Below are 21,700 nucleotides of genomic sequence, written 5' to 3' on the forward strand. Positions count from 1 at the left end.
CCTAAGATCACCATGCGCAATGCCAAGTGCCGGCTGGAGTGCTGTAAACCTCGCCGCCATTGGACTCTGGAGTGTTTTCTGGAGTGATGAATCATGCTTCACCATCTGGCAGTCTGACAGATTAATCTGGGTTTGGCAGATGCCAGGAGAACGCTACCTGCCCCAATGCATAGTGCCAACCGTAAAGTTTTTGTCGGACGAGGAATAATGGTCTGGAGCTGTTTTTCATGGTTCGGGGCTAAGCCCCTTAGTTCCAGTGAAGGGAAAGCTTAACGCTACAGCATACAATTACATTCTGGACGATTCCGTGCTTACAACTTTGTGCCAACAGTTTGGGAAGGCCCTTTCCTGTTTCAGCATGACAATACCCCGTGCACAAAGTGAGGTCCATATAGAAATGGTTTGTCAAGATCGTGTGGAAGAACTTGACTTGCCTGCACAGAGCCCCAACCTCAAAGCCATTAAACACCTTTAGGATGAATTGGAACGCAGACTGTGAGCCAGGCCTAATCGCCCAACATCAGTGGCAGGCCTCACTAATGCTCTTGTGGTTGAATGGAAGCAAGTCCCCGCAGAAATGTTACTTTTGATCATGTAGTGTAGTTGCTGTCTACAGGAGGAGCTAGCAGCTGCTCCCCTAGACTTCCAGTCATGCGCTAACACTAGTAAACCAATGGCTCCAGAAACTACCTTCAAATTGCATGCAGAGACAAACATGGTATTCATGAGTTCATCTGACTCTTGCCAAAATGTCAAACTGTCCCTCTAAGTCACTGAACGAGACTGAATGCTGGGTAGTAAATTAAATTTAACACGCTCATTTGTGGCGATGAATTAATTTAATTGACTGTTCCAAAGTAAAGTAGTGTCTGCACTAACCGGAGATGAAAATGAAGCACTTCAAATAAAACAGGCTAATTATTTTAGATAAGTTATGTCTAACTTTGGAGCCAGACATGACCCAGAGAGCTAGACTTCCTGTTCCCCTGACCCACAGTACAGTAGCCCAGCCACACACTATGCACACCCAGAGCACAGCTATTGTAGGCCAAACATCTATAATTCACACACCCTCGTTTTTTAATATGAATAATTGAAATTAGTGGGTGTTGGGGATGAATAATTTAAGTGCTGTACACTATAGAGCTAGAGGGATACGAGGGGGTCTGTTCATTCTGTAACCTCCCGTTGAGTTGTACACTGTCCTGCTTCCTGTCTCTTGTGGCTTGGACAGGGAGGTCAGAGGTATAAGGTTAGACCTACAGCTACAGCGGCCGATGGGATTATGAGTTCCCCCCCACAGTAAAGTGCTTCTCAATGAGGGGCCAGTGTGTTACTGTGTGTGTTACCCCCCTCCCTGTCTTTCTCCCTCCCCAACCCTCTCTCTCGGCCTCTGTCTCTCTACCCAGAATTAGCTCAGTCCATAGGCTGTCTCTCCGTGTGTCTGGATGTATGTGTGTTGTGTTGCATCTCATTGATTCCCACTTGCACAGCCATTTTAAATATTACACTGAGGTTAACTCAAAGGTCTGATCAAGTCCTTCACAAGTTCACCAATAACATCCAATACATACTGTTGTGGTTAGCAGAGATCAACTAGAATGTGTTGGAGATGACAGGAGCGAGTAGAATCAGTGGTTCCCAGATCATGACAAGCGCCCCCCCCCCCCCCATTTATGGACATGTCTGCACCCAAACAACAGCAGAAAAACCTCAGGAACAATAATTAATATTCTAACCTCCAGATTAATGAACATATCAAATCCTGTTACAGCAACACACTCTCAACAAAGAAACTCTCCTCGAACCCTGTTACAGCAACACACTCTCAACAAAGAAACTCTCCTCGAACCCTGTTACAGCAACACACTCTCAACAAAGAAACTCTCCTCAAACCCTGTTACAGCAACACACTCTCAACAAAGAAACTCTCCTCGAACCCTGTTACAGCATCACACTCAACAAAGAAACTCTCCTCAAACCCTGTTACAGCAACACACTCTCAACAAAGAAACTCTCCTCAAACCCTGTTACAGCAACACACTCTCAACAAAGAAACTCTCCTCAAACCCTGTTACAGCAACACACTCTCAACAAAGAAACTCTCCTCGAACCCTGTTACAGCAACACACTCTCAACAAAGAAACTCTCCTCGAACCCTGTTACAGCAACACACTCTCAACAAAGAAACTCTCCTCAAACCCTGTTACAGCAACACACTCTCAACAAAGAAACTCTCCTCGAACCCTGTTACAGCAACACACTCTCAACAAAGAAACTCTCCTCGAACCCTGTTACAGCAACACACTCTCAACAAAGAAACTCTCCTCGAACCCTGTTACAGCAACACACTCTCAACAAAGAAACTCTCCTCAAACCCTGTTACAGCAACACACTCTCAACAAAGAAACTCTCCTCGAACCCTGTTACAGCAACACACTCAACAAAGAAACTCTCCTCGAACACTGTTACAGCAACACTCTCAACAAAGAAACTCTCCTCGAACCCTGTTACAGCAACACACTCTCAACAAAGAAACTCTCCTTGAACCCTGTTTCAGCAACACTCTCAACAAAGAAACTCTCCTCAAACCCCGCTACAGCAACTCCACTGATATTCCACAAATCCCCGCAGCCCACTGGAGGTCGGGCCCCCCCTCCACAGATAGCATTCAAACACGTCATAAGCATGACAAAAAATGTTTAGAACTACAGGAAAAAATATATAATAATCTCAGTTGTATTGCAAAATGTGTAGAATAGCATGAGATTAGCTATAACATTTCTCTCTACCACATGGCAATACATATACAGTGAGGGAAAAAAGTATTTGATCCCCTGTTGATTTTTCACGTTTGCCCACTGACAAAGAAATGATCAGTCTATAATTTGAATGGTAGGTTTATTTGAACAGTGAGACACAGAATAAGGCTGGAATAGGCTACAAGACCATCGCCAAGCAGCTTGGTGAGAAGGTGACAACATTTGGTGTGATTATTCGCAAATGGAAGAAATACAAAAGAACTGTCAATCTCCCTCGGCCTGGGGCTCCGTGCAAGATCTCACCTCGTGGAGTTGCAATGGTCATGAGAACGGTGAGGAATCAGCCCAGAACTACACGGGAGGATCTTGTCAATGATCTCAAGGCAGCTTGGACCATAGTCACCAAGAAAACAATTGGTTACACACTACGCCGTGAAGGACTGAAATCCTGCAGTGCCCGCAAGGTCCCCGTGCTCAAGAAAGCACATATACATGCCCATCTGAAGTTTGCCAATGAACATCTGAATGATTCAGAGGACAACTGGGACAACAGAGGACAACAGCTTTTGGCAACAACTCAACTCGCCGTGTTTGGAGGAGGAGGAATGCTGCCTATGACCCCAAGAACACCATCCCCACCGTTAAACATGGAGGTGGAAACATTATGCTTTGGGGGTGTTTTTCTGCTAAGGGGACAGGACAACTTCACCGCATCAAAGGGACGGTGGACGGGGCCATGTACCGTCAAATCTTGGGTGAGAACCTCCTTCCCTCAGCCAGGGCATTGAAAATGGGTCGCAGATGGGTATTCCAGCATGACAATGACCCAAAACACACGGCCAAGGCAACAAAGGAGTGGCTCAAGAAGAAGCACATTAAGGTCCTGGAGTGGCCTAGCCAGTCTCCAGACCTTAATCCCATAGAAAATCTGTGGAGGGAGCTTTTTTTTTACCTTTATTTAACTAGGCAAGTCAGTTAAGAACAAATTCTTAATTACAATGACAGCCTACCCTGGCCAAACCCTAACCCGGGCCAATTGGGCCAATTGTGCACCCCCCTATCGGACACCGAATCACGCCCGGTTGTGATACAGCCTGGAATCGAACCCCTTCCAACAATGAAAGGCTGCACTGCTTTCAGACCCTAGTCTTTGAGCTGACGAGGGAGGACGGCTTATGTACCCTATCACCACAGATAGAGGTGAATAGCTTTTTGTTTTCATGCGTAGGCTCACACACACGCATGTGCGTAAACAAGCACAAATAAACACAAACCCCACACAAACAGACCCACCAGATAACCTCTTTATATGCAGACAAAATGGTTGGGATAAAGCATGCACTGATATTTTCACTCAATTTCAATTATGATGTGAGAAGACGCAGGGAGCTCAGAAGAACATGGTAAACATCTCCTCTGTAAACAGTAAACACCAACAGCAGCAAAATATCAGAACTGAAGAACAAAATCCTGTTAGTCTCATCTTTCTCTCCATCCCTCTCCTCTGTCTCTCCTTCTCTGTTGATCTGTCTCTCTCTCACTCCCTCATCTTTCTCTCAGCGTGGGTTCTTGTTTCTTTTGAGGCTGCAGTGACAGCCTCAGCCTGTTACCTCTGCTACGCTTCTCTGGAAGGTCTTCAATGCTGCCACATAGTGTGTGTGTGTGTGTGTGTGAGAGAGAGAGTGGCAATGTAAACATTTGTTTTCCATGCTAATAAAGTCCCTTTGAATTTAATTAAGATGGAATCTCTTTCATCATTCCAGAAATAACAAGTTAGAGTCTCTAAACTCCTACACAAAGTTAGGACAGATGGGATGGACACCCCATCCGCCTGCCAATAAAGCCGCACAGCTGTGTGTGTGTGAGTGTGTGTGTCTATGTGGGTCTATGTGCATGCGTGTGTGCGCTGTCTGGTCAATTCCACAGCAGCTTTCCCATTCTCCCTGGGTGATCCACACTCCATTAACCACAGAGCTGTGAATCTGGGAGCGTGGCTTTAATTAACATTGCCACTAGGCCACTGGGTGTGACAATGACAGTGACGTTGATGACTGTGGTGCTGTTATGTTGGCTGGGTGTGCATGGACAGAGAGACAGGTCTGAACATTTCAAAGTCCGCTCGGTGTCACTGTGACCTCTGGGATCTGCCACCACCCCTGCAGCATCATGTGGCGTTTCCCAGGACCCTGTTATCTCTGCTGTCACTAGGAGAAACCATCATATGTCAGAGGGGTAGGTAGTCAGCAGAACTGTCAATATATACTTTTCTAACCGACTGACTTTGCAAGACTTTCCACAGTGGCAGAGCTGTGTGTGTGTGTGTTTGATAGGGCGTGTGAGTGTGTGTGGCATTTTACACAGTGTATGTACAACTTTAGAAGAGCATTTGTCTAAATATTAAACAAATAATCATTATCAACTCCAGTGATGTGTGTTGTCTGTGTGTGCCTTTGTGTGTTAGTCAGGGTGAGTGATGAGTCTTTATTGGTAGATTAAGTGTTGGGGTGTGACTAGGTTCAAGACTGGGGATCATTGATTCAGGTCTGGAGCCAAACGCTCCTATTAATCATCAACACGTCCTTCAGCAGGAGAGGAGTGCAAAGGAGAGGAGATTGGAGAGGAGAAGATAGGAGAGGGGAGCTGGTGTGGATAAGAGGAGAGGAAGAGAGGAAAAGAGGAGGATAAAAAGAGTATACATGGGGAGTGTTTATCCCAGAGGGTTGTGTGTGGGTGACTGGAGAGGAGAGAGGAAGAGAGGTGAGGGAGAGGCCAGAGGCTGTTGTGTGGGTGACTGAGGACACTAGAGATTGAGGAAGGTGAACAGCTGGACCTTAGCCTCTAGACCTGGAGGCCTTCTGAGACCATCACCATGCTTCACCAACTAACTACTCGATGAGTACAACCTAGAAACCTTCCTCGCTAATCCACTCAAGGAGATCACAAAAGGGGTTGATTGGAGGTGGTATAACTATTCCCACACACATGAACGCACACACACACACACGCACACACACACACACACACCGCACTCTGGGTCAGGTGGGTTATACATACAGGAGAACAGAGACTTCAGAGATCAAAGTTTGATCAAAGGTTGAATTATTTTAAATAACTGTAAACTTCAATTCTCTGCTCTCTACTCTACTGAATCTGATGCAAGAGATGAGCTGAGGATAACTGACTGATGTAAACTGACTTGACCCGCTTTGGGCATTTTACTGTATATGATTACTTCTGTAACCTCTATACTACCCACACACAGTGTTGTCCTATGACCATGCGGTGAATAGGGTTTAATAGGAGGAACATTTGGCAGGTGTTCTTAGTCACTGTTAGTGCACAAGATCTTAAAGGGGAACAGTTTCTGGCGGGCGTTCTAGTCACTGATACGACACAAAGTCCTATAAATGAATTACATTCCTAGAGGTCTGAATAATCCAAGGTTTACATAAATTTGTGCACAAGGTCTTAAAGGGGAACAGTCCACATATGATTCCAAAAAATGGGTTATTCAGAAACAAAAAGAGTTGGAATAATACGTTCTCAACCAACATAATACATATTATAGAGCATCACAATGGCCATGTAGAAAATGTAATGTTCTGATGCAGATATCATCATAATCTTACTAAAAATAGTCTTTGCTTACGAATTGTGGAGAGGGAGAAGAGGCTCCCTCTGTAACAGACACCAACAGTCCTGTACACTTTAGAACACGTGTCAAACTCGTTCCATGGAGGGCCGAGTGTCTGAAGGTGTTCGCTCCTCCCTTGTACTTGATTGATCAATAAGGTCACTGATTAGTTAGGAACTCCCATCACCTGGTTGTCTAGGTCTAAACTGAACACAAATAGAAAGGAAATAATAAACCAGTACACACTCGGCCCTCCATGGAATGACTTTGACACCCATGTTTTAGGGCCTGCACAGTGCCTATACCATTACACTGTGTAGACAGACAGTTTGAGTCATAACCTGTAGACTGGGGTACACACACAGAAGTGCAGTAAAGGAATCTGTTCCGATAATTCTGACAAAAATGTCTGTGAGCAGAGGGAGAGGAGCAGTGGTGGTCAGGTTATTATGGCTGTTCAGATGTTTTCACCTGGTGGGGTGTGTGTGTGTCAATCTGGGTTGAGCAGGGTGGTATGTGCTGGTGTGTGTTTATGAGTGCATGTGTGAATGTGTGTGTGTTGTCGTGCTACACTGCTATCTCATCCCCCAGGCAGTCTGGTGGTCCCTGTCTGTTAAGCACATTTAGTAGACGGAGGGTCTCCTCATCAGACCCCCAGCTGTATATGATATCCCTCTCCTCTCTCTCCTCCCTCTCTTCTCTCTCATGTCTCTCATCCCTCTCATCCCTCTCATCACTATCATCACTATCGTCAGTGTTGGACTCATACTCAGACGCAATGCCAGACTCCCGGAACCTCAGCAGCTCCAGACTGTCAAGCACCTCGTCGCGGGTTGATGACATCACCAAACCTGACCTGTCCTGACCTTTGACCCCATTCTGACCCCTCCGCTGTGGAGGAGTAGGAGGGCGAGGTTCAGGTGTTGGGGGTCCGGGCAGGAAGCGGAAACATTCTAGCTTGAGGAGACACTGATCCCTACCTAGGTGGTTGCCTAGGGGCAGGGAGGAGGAGGAGAGTGGGGCGGCCGTCCCATCCTGGCCCATGCCCATGTTGATGCCCAGCGCTGGCAGGGTGAGGTTGACATGGTCCTGGGGTCGCGGGGTCGTAGGGTCACACAAAACTGGGGGGACGGTGGAACGGAAAGTGATCTCCAACAGACTATCCTGGGAACCCACTGAAGGAGTGAAGGAGGGAAAGAGAAAATAAAAATGTCATTAAAGATAAGCATCCTTCCACACATTGAGCTTACATTCATCTGTTTTACATGGCTAATGCTAACAGGAGCCTCATTCTCATCTACTCCTGGATGTATGAGCAGATTGGGCAACCTGGTCTCAGAGCATTTAGTATTATTCTGTATGTAAAACCGAGCACACCATTTAGTATGATATGTTACATTTAGTATGGTATGTATTACTTTGTAATGTCCACCCATTTCCTATCATATGTTATGCATTTCACATCGTATTATATGTTAAGAAATTGCTAATGTTCGAATTTTCTAAAAGTATGATATGTTACGAATTCTAGTTAGGTGGCTAAAGTTAGCTAAGCTAAGGGTAAGGGTTTAGGTTAGGGTTAAGTCTAGGAGTTAGGTTAAAGAGTTAAGGTTAGAGTTAGGGGAAGGGTTAGCTAAAAGGGTTAAGGTTAGGAAAAGGGGTTAGCTAACATGCTAAGTAGTTGCAAAGTAGAAAAAAGTGGTATGTAGTTGAAAAGTTGCTAATTAGCTAAAATGCTAAAGTTGTCCATGATAAGATTCGAAATCGCGAACCTGTGGGTTACTACACGCTCGTGTTATACACCTACCCATCTGTGTTATATGTTATGTTTCATATGATATGTATTCATTTGTGGATGTCCATTACCCATTTCGTCTGATATATTTTGAATTACAATTCATATTTTTTATTACGAATTTGCAAACGTACAATGTGTTATGAATTTCTAAAATGTATGATATGTTACGAATTCTAGGTAAGTGGCTAGGTGGCTAATGATAGCTAGCTGGCTAATGTTAGCTAGACTAGGGGTTAGGGTTTAGGTTAGGGTTAAGTTTAGGAGTTAGGTTAAAGGGTTACAGTTAGGGTTAAGGTTAGGGTTAGGCCAAAGTATTAGCTAACATGCTAAGTAGTTAGAAAGTAGCAAAAAGTAGTAAGTATTTGAAAAGTTGCTAATTTGCTCAAATGCTAAAGTTGTACGTGATGAAATTCGATCTTGCAAACTATGTGTTGCTAGACGTTCGTGTTATTGGTCCATCCATCCGCGTTGTTAAGATTCGTGTGGTATGTATTCATTTTCCCACCCATCCACCCACCCCGACCAAACGTCTTACTTTTGTCTTATGTAACCATACCAAACGCATTATACAGTATCATACTAATTTGAGTGTTCCAGATTTACGTTTATTATGTTACGTCCAGTCTACGAGACCATGCTGGACTGGGGCATGGTAGGGATTGAGAAACGGTGTCAAACACTATATTAGGAGGAGGTGAGGTGCGGAGTGTGAGCTCAGGAGGAGAGGAGAGGGCTGAGTTGGCTGAGGTGTAGAGCAGGTTGGTCCTTTGAGGTGTAACATGATAAATTATGTATAATGATGCAGCTGAGAAAGGGGTGGTAAAGTAACAGGTTACATGATAACATGCTGGTTGGTCTGTTGGAGTCTATGCTTGGCCAGAGAGCTTAAAGAGGTGTGAAATGGTCTGTGATGAGAGAGAAATGGGAAGAGAGAGTCACCAGGAAGAAAATAAATATGAAAGAGGGGAGGAGTCGATAAACAGGGTTTGATAAGATAAGGAGATGGAGGGAGGAGAGAGAGAAAAAACGTCTCTATTTCCGTCTGCCGTTAACTTCTTATGGCTGCAGGGGCAGTATTGAGTAGCTTGGATGAAAGGTGCACAGAGGTGCCCAGAGTAAACGGCCTGCTCCTCAGTCATAGTGGCTAATATATGCATATTGGATAAATTGGATAGAAAACACTCTGAAGTTTCTAAAACTGTTTGAATTATGTCTGTGAGTATAACAGAACTCATATGGCAGGCAAAAACCTGAGAAGAAATCAAACCAGGAAGTGAGAAATCTGAGGTTGGTCGATTTTCAACTCATCGCCTATGAAAACACAGTAGGATATGGATCAGTTTGCACTTCCTACGGCTTCCACTAGATGTCAACAGTCTGTAGAACCTTGAATGAAGCTTCTTCTGTGATGTGGAGCCGGATGGGAGCTGTTTGAGTCAGTGGTCTGGCAGAGAGCCAGGTCCTGGTCACGCGCATACCACATGATATCTTCCTGCGTTCCGTTCCTCCTCAAGACACAAAGGAATTCTCCGGTTGGAACTTTATTGAAGATTTATGATAAAAACATCCTAATGATTGATTCTGTACTTAATTTGAAATGTTTCTTCGACCTGTAATATAACTTTTTGAAGTTTTTGTCCAAAGAAAATGTCGACCAGCACCAGCGTTTGGATAGGTTTACCAAACGCGCTAACAAAAGTAGCTAATTGGACATAAATAACGGACATTATCGAACAAATCAAGCATTTATTGTGGACCTGGTTCCTGGGAGTGCATTCTGATGAAGATCATCAAAGGTAAGGGAATATTTATCATGTCATTTCTGGTTTATGTTGACTCCAAAATGGCGGATAATTTTATTATATTTCTGAGCGCCGTCTCAGATTATTGCATGGTTTGCTTTTTCCGTAAAGTTAAAAAAAAAAAAATCTGACACAGCGGTTGCATTAAGGAGAGGTATATCTATAATTCCATGTGTATAACTTGTATTATCATCTCCATTTATGATGAGTATTTCTGTTGAATCGATGTGGCTATGCAAAATCACTGGATGTTTTTGGAACTAGTGAACTTAACGCGCCAATGTAAACTCAGATTTTTTTATATAAATTTGAACCTTATCAAACAAAACATCCATGTATTGTGTAACATCAAGTCCTATGAGTGCCATCTGATGAAGATCATCAAAGTTTAGTGATTAATTTTATCTCTATTTGTGCTTTTTGTGACTCTCTTTGGCTGGAAAAATGGCTGTGTTTTTCTGTGGCTTGGTGGTGACCTAACATAATCGTTTGTGGTGCTTTCGCTGAAAAGCATATTTGAAATCGGACACTGTGGTGGGATTAACAACAATATTACCTTTAAAACGGTATAAGATACATGTATGTTTGAGGAATTGTAATTATGAGATTTCTGTTGTTTTGAATTTGGCGCCCTGCACTTTCACTGGCGGTTCATCTCATCCCGTTAACGGGATTGCAGCCCAAAGAGGTTGCTAGTGTCAAACACACGTTAGTTTGCAATTTTGTCATGTACAAACTAGCACACTGGCATTTTCCAGCCCTAACACCAGGTTCGGCAATTTACCTGTTTTATATCAGCTCGCTTGCGCTCAGATGGGCAGGGTTTAAATATTTGACGTGTGTTCTTAAAAACATGATCCAAAGTGCTAAGTTCAGGAGGCGCTGATGGGGATATTTAAGACGAGTAGCCCAATGTGATTTTGGTACCTGTATACTTCGTACTTAGAAACATAAAAACAAATGTTTTTTCCCCATTTAGTTTTATTTGATTAAAAACCAAAGCATAGCATCCCCTTCTATCAACGTAGTCAAGGGTTTGACTCCTGACAAAGCTTGGAAATATACTGAACAAAAATATAAACGCAGCATGTAAAGTGTTGGTCCCATGTTTCATGAGCTGAAAAATAAAAGATCCCAGAAATGTTTCAGATACCAGAAAGCTTATTTCTCACAAATTTTGTGCACAAATTTGTTTACATCCTTGTTGGTCAGCATTTATCCTTTGCTTAGATAATCCATCCACCTAACAGATGTGGCATATCAAGAAGCTGACTAAACATCATGATCATTACAGAGGTGCACCTTGTGCTCCGGACAATAAAAGGCCACTCTAAAATGTGCAGTTTGCCACAGTTTGCCACCTGCCTCCCAAGTGGGTGTCCCTATACCCTCCCAGGCCCCCCCACAAGGCTTCGCCCCTGCCCAATCATGTGAGATCCATAGATTAGGGCCTAATGTTTCGAATATGATTCCAATTATTTGTTTTCTTTTTAGGCCTTATTAATAATGAATTGAATCTTGCTTATTGACAATGTTTGGCATGTCCATGCTCAGCCATAATGTAATTTACAGTAGGCCTAGCCCCTATATCAGTGGGAATGCTATTGAAACCAGACAATTACTTAGAACAATGTGGACTGCAAATGGGTTCAAGTTAATGTTTTCAGCAAAGATAGGTTTACATTTTGTTATTTTGTTTCTGTAAGCCATTTAACAAACTATAACATACTAACATTGGAGTTGGAGTTGATTCCAAAGGCAATACATAAACGACCGTAAATACACAACTTGAAGCAACCACATATTTTGCCATGGAGCACGTTCTGATTGGCCAGTGAGAGGCCAAGTCTCGACACACCCACAACTTGTTTATTCATCAAAACCCAGCCCTTTCGCACCAACGCCAGCAAGTGCGCCAATAATTGTGATAGTGAAAATAGCAAAAATATTTCTGACACACCCCTGCACTTATAGCCCTACTGCCTGTGCTTAGATTAACCATTGCATTAGGTTTGCTAATATAGAGCCCCAAGACTGTCTCCATGCTTGTGTGTGTGTGTGTGTGTGTGTGTGTGTGTGTGTGTGTGTGTGTGTGTGTGTGTGTGTTTGTGTGTGTGTGTGTGTGTGTGGTAATGCATCCATGAGTGTACTCACTAGAGCAGGGTCCTGACATTTTGACCTCCAGCTCCTGGATCTGTTTGACCAGTAGGGAGATGTGCTGCAGCAGGTCCTTGTTCTGGAGCAGCAGCTGGTGCACTCTGGCCTGGGCCTCCAGTCTGGCTGTAGCCTCCGCACTCAGTTGGTCCTTCAACAGGTGCACCTAGAGGGAGAGAACACACACATACTGTACGTCTGAGATAAGGACACATTTGGGAGAGAGAGAACACACACGTTCCAATTGGTTTATTTATAATTTAAAGTTTTATCTCAAGTGTTATTAAAAGTTTTATCTCCTGTCACATAATTGGCTGTATTACTAACATATACCCTTAGAGAGAATGTCCATGACGATAACAACTTCTACAGAGTCAGTCAGAGCCTTATATCAGTCTTACAGGCTGCTGTTTCTTTATGGACTCAACTTTACTCTTCATCTGAAGAAAAACTTTAGACTTTGTTCTCAGCTGTGAGTAACCCACTTCTGTCACAGTGACTACACACACACACACACACACACACACACACACACACACACACACACACACACACTGCAGTATGTGCATACACCTGAGAGAGAGTACCAACACTCCTGAGATATGCATTTACATAAACAAACACTCAACAGCGACTTCATGCTATTGAGAGTGTCAGTGTGTCTGTCTCACCAAAACCCATAACATGAAGTACAAGACGTGGACTGTCAGACTCCAAGCTCAAGCTCATGCAAACTTAATGCCATGTATGGTCTGTAGCAGGATTAGACCAAAAGAAGAAGAAAGACCGTTTCCATTAAAGGAGCAGCCTGCAGTGGCATTAGTCACTAAATCATTTAAACCAGAGAAGAAGATACCCTATTTCTTCTCTATCCCAGGTTTCAACACCAGGCTCAGGACACAGACAACCCTGGGGATTAATCAGGTCTTCTCAGAAACAAGTGGAGAGACACTGATGATGGCCAGAGCAGTAGCTGAGTGATTCCTTCAATATCAAGGGACATGCATGTGCATTAGTCTACAGCGTATTACTAGCCAGAGCTGAGATTCAACCTCTTTTATAAAGCTTCATTCCAATGGGAGGCAGAGTGGCATTGGCTGTAGGGCTGGCACAATTACTCGTGTAACTGCCAATTAAGGATAAAGAAAAATGGTGTGTGTGTGGATCGCGGTTAAGTGCGTTTCCGGTGTAACATGGACTCTATACAACGTGATGAAACTATGTTGCTCCTTGTTAAAACAAGCAAGGTGTTCTAGCAAACAAGTCTTTGGTTGCATAGGCAACCCTGCAGCAGCAGCACATGCAGTCAGAAAATGTGAGTCTTTAAAAAATGTTTTACAAAATAATTGCTAATTAAACGATTATAATGGTGACTGGGGTCATTTGGCTGACCAATAACCGTCATCCAAAATAGTCACAGACCTAATTGGATGTGCTGTATATTTCACCACATAAGTTGACCGAGAACAGATTCTCATTTACAGCAACAACCTGGGAAACAGTTACGGAGGAGAGGAATGCGCCAATTGGAAGCTGGGAATGATTAGGTGGCAATGATGGTATGATAGGAAATTTAGCCAGGACACCAGGGTTAACACCCCTACTCTTACAATTAGTGTCATGGGATCTTGAGTGACATCCCATCCGATCCAAAAGACAGCACCCTACACAGGGCAATGTCCCCTATCACTGCTGGGGAATTGGGATCTTTTTTTAGACCAGATAAAAGAGTGCCTCCTACTGGCCCTCCAACACCACCTCCAGCAGCATCTGGTCTCCCATCCAGGGACCAGCCACACCCAATCCTGCTTAGCTCCACGGGCAAGCCTGCAGTGGGATGCAGGGTGGTATGCCGCTGGCATATATTCTGACAAGAGAAGCAATGAAGACTCAGCAAAGAAAAAGGCTCATCGATTTGTGAATGGTTGACAATGAGTGCTACTGTGGTATTTCTAACTTGACATTGAGCGAGCGCTTCTACTTAAAACTTTGTGATGGTTTCTATAGGAACACTTCTGCTGTGGTTTTCTGACTTCAAGGAGCATTATGAATACAAAGGGCTATTTCTGGCTTGGCATACAGCCCATGTCTCTAAAGCACTGCATTCATTTCTCACTTCAAGGAAAATGGAGCATGAATTGAGTCATGAGTCATGCTGTACATTTCAATGAAACATGGTGAAGCCCCAAAATTGCCCTCGCTAGAAGCCTGTGTTTCAGACATAAGGAAGTGGATGGCTGCAAACTTTCTACTTTTAAACTCGGACAAAACAGAGATGCTTGTTCTAGGTCCCAAGAAACAAAGAGATCTTCTGTTGAATCTGACAATTAATCTTGATAGTTGTACAGTCGTCTCAAATAAAACTGTGAATGACCTAAGCGTTACTCTGGACCCTGATCTCTCTTTTGACAAACATATCAAGACTGTTTCAAGGACAGCTTTTTTCCATCTAAGTAACATTGCAGAAATCAGAAACTTTCTGTCCAAAAATGATGCAGAAAAATGTATCCATGCTTTTGTTACTTCTAGGTTAGACTACTGCAATGCTCTGCTTTCCGGATAAAGCACTAAATAAACGTCAGTTAGGATTCTAGCATCCGTATTTAGCACTGACTAGAACCAAAACATTTGATCATATTACTCCAGTGCTAGCCTCCCTACACTGGCTTCCTGTTAAGGCAAGGGCTGATTTCAAGGTTTTACTGCTAACCTACAAAGCATTACATGGGCTTGCTCCTACCTATCTTTCCGATTTGGTCCTGCCGTACATACCTACACATACGCTACGGTCACAAGACGCAGGCCTCCTAATTTGCCCTAGAATTTCTAAGCAAACAGCTGGAGGCAGGGCTTTCTCCTATAGAGCTCCATTTTTATGAAATGGTCTGCCTACCCATGTGAGAGACGTAGACTCGGTCTCACCCTTTAAGTCTTTACTGAAGACTCATCTCTTCAGTGGGTCATTTGATTGAGTGTAGTCTGGCCCAGGAGTGTGAAGGTGGGCCAGACTACACTGTGGCACAACCCCCCCCCCCCTCCTAGCCACCTTGCTTCTACACCTGCATTACTTGCTGTTTGGGGTTTTAGGCTGGGTTTCTGTACAGCACTTTGAGATATCAGCTGATATAAGAAGGGCTATATAAATACATTTGATTTGATGAGTCTGTAGCTAGAGAGTCTGAAGCTCTCTAATTCTGTCTTTCAATATAACAAGATGACATTATTCTGATTTATTCATACATGTACCATAGCTACAAAAACTCTAACCAAGGTAAAGTGAACATGAACATGTACAAACAGACCAGTTATGACAAATCAGAGGCAAAACGACAGTACAGTGGAGTCGCAATTCAATGGCTCAGACACGAGACACATGTGGTAGGGACTCCAGACAATCAAGAGTTATAAAGGGAAAGCCAGCCATGTCGTGGACACTGACGCCTTGCTCCCAAACAACTTAAACACCTTTTCGCCCATTTCGAGGAAAACAACACAGAGCTGGCAACATAGGCCCCCTTCGCTCACATGGACTGTGTGCTCCTGATCTCCGTGGCAGACGTGAGTAAGACATTCAAGAGTGCTAAGGATCATATCACCTCCACTTTATCAGACACCCTATACCGACTACAATTTGCATACCGTCCCAACAGCTCGACGGACGACGCAATCGCAATTGCACTGCACACTGCCCTTTCTCACAAATATGAGAAAAATACCTACGTGACAATGCTGTTAATCGACTACAGCTCAGCCTTCAACACCATAGTGCCCTCCAAGCTTATTACTAAGCTCAGGGTCCTGGGTCTGAACCCTTCCCTGTGCAACTGGGTCCTAAACTCCTGATGAAGGTAGGCAACAACACCTCCGCCACACTGATCTTCAACGTGGGGGCCCCACAGGGGTGCATGCTCAGCCCCCCTCCTGTACTCCCTGTTCAACCATGACTGCGCGGCCACGCACTTCTCCAACTCAATCATCAAGTTTGCTGATGGCACAACAGTGGTAGACCTGAGTACAGTGGTAGACCTGAGCCATCAGGGAGGAGGTGAGAGCCCTGGCAGAGTGATGCCAGGGAAATAACCTCAATGTCAACAAAACAAAGGAGCTGATCGTGGACTACAGTAGACAGCAGAGAGAGCACACCCCCATCCACATCAACAGAACCGCAGTGGAGAGGGCCAAAAGCGTCAAGTTCCTGAAATGGTCCCTTCACGCTGATAGCGTGGTGATGAAGGCGCAACAATACATTAGGCTTGGCTCCTACGACCCTCATGAACTTCTACAGATGCAGCATCGAGAGCATTCTGTCAGGATGTATCACCGCCTGGTACTGCACCTGCCCCGCACGCAACTGCAGGGCTCTTCAGAGGGTGGTGCGGTCAGCCCAAAGCATTATTGAGGGCATACTGCCTGCTCTCCAGGACATCTACAGCACCCGGTGTCACAGGACTGCCAAGATGTTCATCAAGGACCTCAGCCACCCGAGCCACGGCCTGTACACCCCATTATCATCTAGAAAGTGGAGACAGTACAGGTGCATCAAGAGTAGTGCTACAGAGGGTAGTGCGTACGACCCAGTACGTCACTGGGGCCAAGCTTCCTGCAATCCAGGACCTATATATTAGGCGGTGTCAAAGAAAGGCCCAAAAAATTGTCAAAGACCCCAGTCACCCAAGTCAGAGACTGTTCTCTCTGCTACAGCACGGCAAGCGGAATCGGAGCAACAAGTCTAGATCCAAAAGGCTCCTTAACAGCTTCTACCTCCAAACCATAATACTGCTGAACAATTCATCAAATGCCCACCCAGACTATTTACATTGACTGACCCCCCCCCCCCCCCCCCCCCCTTTATTTTTACACTGCTGCAACTCGCTGTTTATTATCTATGCATAGTCACTTTACCCCTTCCTACATCTACAAATTACCTTGACTAATCTGTACCTCTGCACATTGACTCGGTATGTGATTTTATTGTGTTACTTTAACAAAAAAATTTTTTTTTACTTTAGTTTATTTAGTAAATAAACTATTTATTGGACTGCCTTGTTGGTTAAAGGCTTGCAAGTAAGGAAAGGAAAGTAAGTATTCTGCACGTGACATATAAAAGTTGATTAGATTTTTGATTTATCTCCAGGCCATCAGACTGTTAAACAGTCATCACTAGTCGGCCTCCGCCCAGTACCCTGCCCTGAACCTTAGACACAGTCACTAGCCGGCTACCAGTCACTTTAATAATGTTTACATACTGTTTTAACTACCTTATATACTGTATTCTATTCATGACTCATCCTAGATAACTACTGCTTCTGTACACACCTTTTCTGTTCATATACAGTATTTATTGTCTGGACTCTGACATGATCGTTCTGATATTGTCATTATTTTTTTAGTTTAGGATTATGTGTGTATTGTTATTGTATTGCTAGATATTGCTGCACTGTTGGAAACATAAGCATTTCACTGCCATAACACCTGCAAAATATCTGTGTACGCAACCAATAAATGTTGATGTAAGAACTGTAAAGACAAACAGTTGATGGTGATGGAATGGGAAAAACACCTGAAGGACTTTGTGTCTAATAAGAAGCCTCTAAACCATACAGACACAAGATGGAACCACTCTTCAACCCCACACCCTCCCCTCTTCCCCTTACTGTACACTCCCCTTCGCCCCCTTCACTCTCCTCTTTCCCCCTAGCTCTTCTCATCCTCTCCCCTCTTCCCCATTCCACCCCTGGACGGTAAAGAGGGTTAAAGACAGATCAGATTCCATCATCACTCCACAGCGACAAATTGGCAGTGATCTAGCCTACATTAGTGCAGGCCATCACCCTCAGAGTTCATCTGTAAATCCAGTCAGTCTAACTATGCGGTCAGGGTAATATACCGCAGTACAACACCTCAAGCACCGCCAGGACACAGCATGCGATATGGGGGCTGAGGTACGTGACTCTGAGGAGAAGACATGCTGTACTGATCAAAGTGTGAAAGATAAACTGAGTTTAGTCCGAAAGGTCTTGGGAGAAGGAAGGTGTCACATTTGTCTAAGACGTGACTTCTGAAGTTCTGTGAGACGTGCTACAAAAACGCTGCTCTGTGGTGATGGGGAACGCAGCCTGAATAATAACATAGAGCACAGAAAGACTAAATGTGTCTCTGTATGAGAGAGACAGAGAGAAAGAGAAAGAAAGAAAAAGTTAAAGAATTTGTTCTTAACTGACTTGCCTAGTTAAATAAAGGTTAAATAATAATTTAAAAAATAAAGTAATATAGATGGCTCAATAATGACCATCTCTAATGAACTGTAACAGGCTGAAACATAGTTTTAGGGGGGTCCCTCTCAATCAACGACTTAGTGTTGAGGTGATGTTCCTACAAGAACCAGAGGATGTACAACTCTATTACCACCCAGTTCAGGATAATCCTCATGTAGCTTACGCAGCCAGGCAGAGAGAGACAGAGTGTGTGTGTGTGTGTGTGTGTGTGTGTGTGTGTGTGTGTGTGAGAGATAGCTTCCAGTAGTGTATGAATTTTAAACTGAACAAAAATATACAGTTGAAGCTGGAAGTTCAAATACACTTTAGCCAAATACATTTAAATTCAGTTTCACAATTCCTGACACTTAATCCTAGTAAAAATTCCCTGTCTTAGGTCAGTCAGGATCACCACCTTATTTTATGAATGTGAAATGTCAGAATAATAGTAGAGAGAATTATTTATTTCTTTCATCACATTCCCAGTGGGTCAGAAGTTTACAAACACTCAATTAGTTTTTGGTAGCATTGCCTTTAAATTGTTTGACTTGGGTCAAATGTTTAGAGTAGCCCTCCACAAGCTTCCCACAATAAGTTGGGTGAATTTTGGCACATTCCTCATGACAGAGCTGGTGTAACTGAGTCAGGTTTATAGGCTCCCTTGCTCGCACACGCTCTGCCCACAAATGTTCTATAGGATTGAGGTCAGGGCTTTGTGATGGCCACTCCAATACCTTGACTTTGTTGTCCTTAAGCCATTTTGCCACAACTTTGGAAGTATGCTTGGGGTCATTGTTCATTTGGAAGACCCATTTGTGACCAAGCTTTAACTTGGTGTTGCTTCAATACATCCACACAATTTTTCCCCTCACGATGCCATCTATTTTGTGAAGTGCACCAGTCCTTCCTGCAGCAAAGCATCCCCACAACATGATGCTGCCACCCCACAACATGATGCTGCCACCCCTGTGCTTCACGGTTGGGATGGAGTACTTCACCCTTTTTCCTCCAAACATAACAATGGTCATTATGGCCAAACAGTTCTATTTTTGTTTCATCAGACCGTACATTTTGGAGAAATATCCTCTGATCTTTGTCCCCATGTGCAGTTGCAAACTGTAATCTGGCTTTTTTATGACGGTTTTGGAGCAGTGGCTTCTTCCTTGCTGAGCGGCCTTTCAGGTTGTGTCGATGTAGGGCTTATTTTACTGTGGTATAGATAATTTTTTTACCTGTTTCCTCAAGCAAGGTGGAAGGTCCTTTGCTGTTGTTCTGGGATTGATTTGCACTTTTCTCAACAAAGCACATTCATCTCTAGGAGACAGAACGCGTCTCCTTCCTGAGCGGTATGAGGGCTGCGTGGTCCCATGGTGTGTATACTTGCGTACTATTGTTTGTACAGATGAACATTGCACCTTCAGGCGTTTGGAAATTGCTCCCAAGGATGAACCAGACTTGTGTGGGTCTACAATATTTTATCTGAAGTCTTGGCTGATTTCTTTTGATTTTCCCATGATGTCAAGCAAAGAGGCACTAATTTTGAAGGTAGGCCTTGAAATACATCCATAGGTACACCTCTAATTGACTCAAATTATGTCAATTAGCCTATCAGAAGCTTCTAAAGCCATGACATAATATTCTGGAATTTTCCAAGCTGTTTAAAGGCACAGTCAATTTAGTTTATGTAAACTTCTGACCCAATGGAATTTGGATACAGTGAATTAAATATTAAGTGAAATAATCTGTTTGTAAACAATTGTTGGACAAATGACTTGTGTCATGCACAAAGTAATGTCCTAACCAACTTGCCAAAATTATAGTTTGTTAACAAGAAATGTGTGGAGTGGTTGAAAAACTAGTTTTAAGCACACCAACCTAAGTGTTTTTGAATTTTACTGAGTTACAGTTCATATAAGGGAATCAGTCAATTGAAATAAATTCATTAGGCCCTAATCTATGGATTACACGACTGGGAATACAGATATGCATCTGTTGGTCACAGATATCTTTAAAAAAGTAGGGCCTTGCATTATCATACTGAAACATGAGGTGATGGTGGCGGATGAATGGCACGACAATGGGCTTCAGGATCTCGTCACAGTATCTCTGTGCATTCAAATTACCATCGATAACATGCAATTGCGTTCGTTGTCCGTCGTTTATGCCTGCCTATACCATAACCCCACCGCCACCATGGAGAACTCTATTCACAACGCTGGCATTAGTAAATGGCTCACCCACACGACACCATACATGTGGTCTGCATTAATTAACATTAAATGCTCTAGCAACAGCTCAGGTGGCCATTCCTGCAGTCAGCATGCCATTTGAACGCTCCCTCAAAACTTGAGACATCTGTGGCATCCTGTTGTGTGACAAAACTGCACATTTTAGAGTGGCCATTTATTGTTGTCAGCACAAGGTGCTCCTGTGTAATTATCATGCTGGTTTATCAGCTTCTTGATAGGTCACACCTGTCATGTGGAAGGATTTTATAGGCAAAGGAGAAATGACAACCAACAGGGATGTAAACACATTTGTGAACAAAATCTGCAAGAAATAAGTGTTTTGTGCGTATGGAACATTTCTGGGATCTTTTATTTCCTCTCATAACATATGGGACCAACACTTTACACTTTGCCTTTACATTTTCATTCAGTGTGTAGATTAAATCTCATTAGCCACCAAAACTAAAAAGGTTCTGCTCTGCAGTGTGAGAGTCTCATCAAACACAAGTATTCACACTTCACTGATTATGTTAATGATTCTTCTCTCCACTCCCGCTCTCATCCTTTCCTCTTTTTCTCTCTTTTCAACTCTCAATGATTGTGAGCTTTCATGGAGCAGCTAACTTCAAACTTCTCAGCTATTGTCAGCACTTTGGTTAGAAGTCCTTTCAGTCTCAGAGATTTGGCACTGTCCCAACCTAACTGGGCCGATCGGTATCCAGTCCTGGCCCTCCCTCTGAGGCTAAATGGAAGTGATATACTTGACCCACCTTGACACCTGATTGGCGGAGATAAAATATAATATTTTCTTCCTTACAGTCTGTTGCACAAAGTCAGTCGTGACATCATCACCCTCTCAGGGCGATCAACTGACTGGACTGGCAGACAGGGGTTAGAAGGGTGCTTTCAATCAGGTCCAGCTACCCGGGCACCCTGTCTCACACACACGCAAGAAAGTACAAACACACACACACGCAAGAAAGCACAAACACAGCCACGCACACGCACATACACAGGCCTTCAGAACTAGACTTCCACAAGGCAGTCACGTCTTCCTCTGCTTCACTT

General features: G+C 43.7%; 1 protein-coding gene across 2 annotated transcripts in view; it reads right to left on the reverse strand.

Moving 5' to 3' along the window:
* LOC110524577 (carboxyl-terminal PDZ ligand of neuronal nitric oxide synthase protein) overlaps window positions 1-21,700 on the reverse strand; it is a 166,915-nt gene that overhangs the window by 13,290 nt on the left and 131,925 nt on the right. For both annotated transcript variants that reach the window (XM_036978424.1, XM_036978425.1), the window contains 2 exons: window positions 12,151-12,316; window positions 7,377-7,571 (listed from right to left, as the gene is read on the reverse strand). In XM_036978424.1, the coding sequence (XP_036834319.1) occupies window positions 7,377-7,571; window positions 12,151-12,316 (361 nt within the window). The remainder of the gene's footprint in view (window positions 1-7,376; window positions 7,572-12,150; window positions 12,317-21,700) is intronic.

Source organism: Oncorhynchus mykiss, chromosome 5 (genome assembly GCF_013265735.2).
Source record: "Oncorhynchus mykiss isolate Arlee chromosome 5, USDA_OmykA_1.1, whole genome shotgun sequence".
Lineage (NCBI taxonomy): Eukaryota > Metazoa > Chordata > Actinopteri > Salmoniformes > Salmonidae > Oncorhynchus > Oncorhynchus mykiss.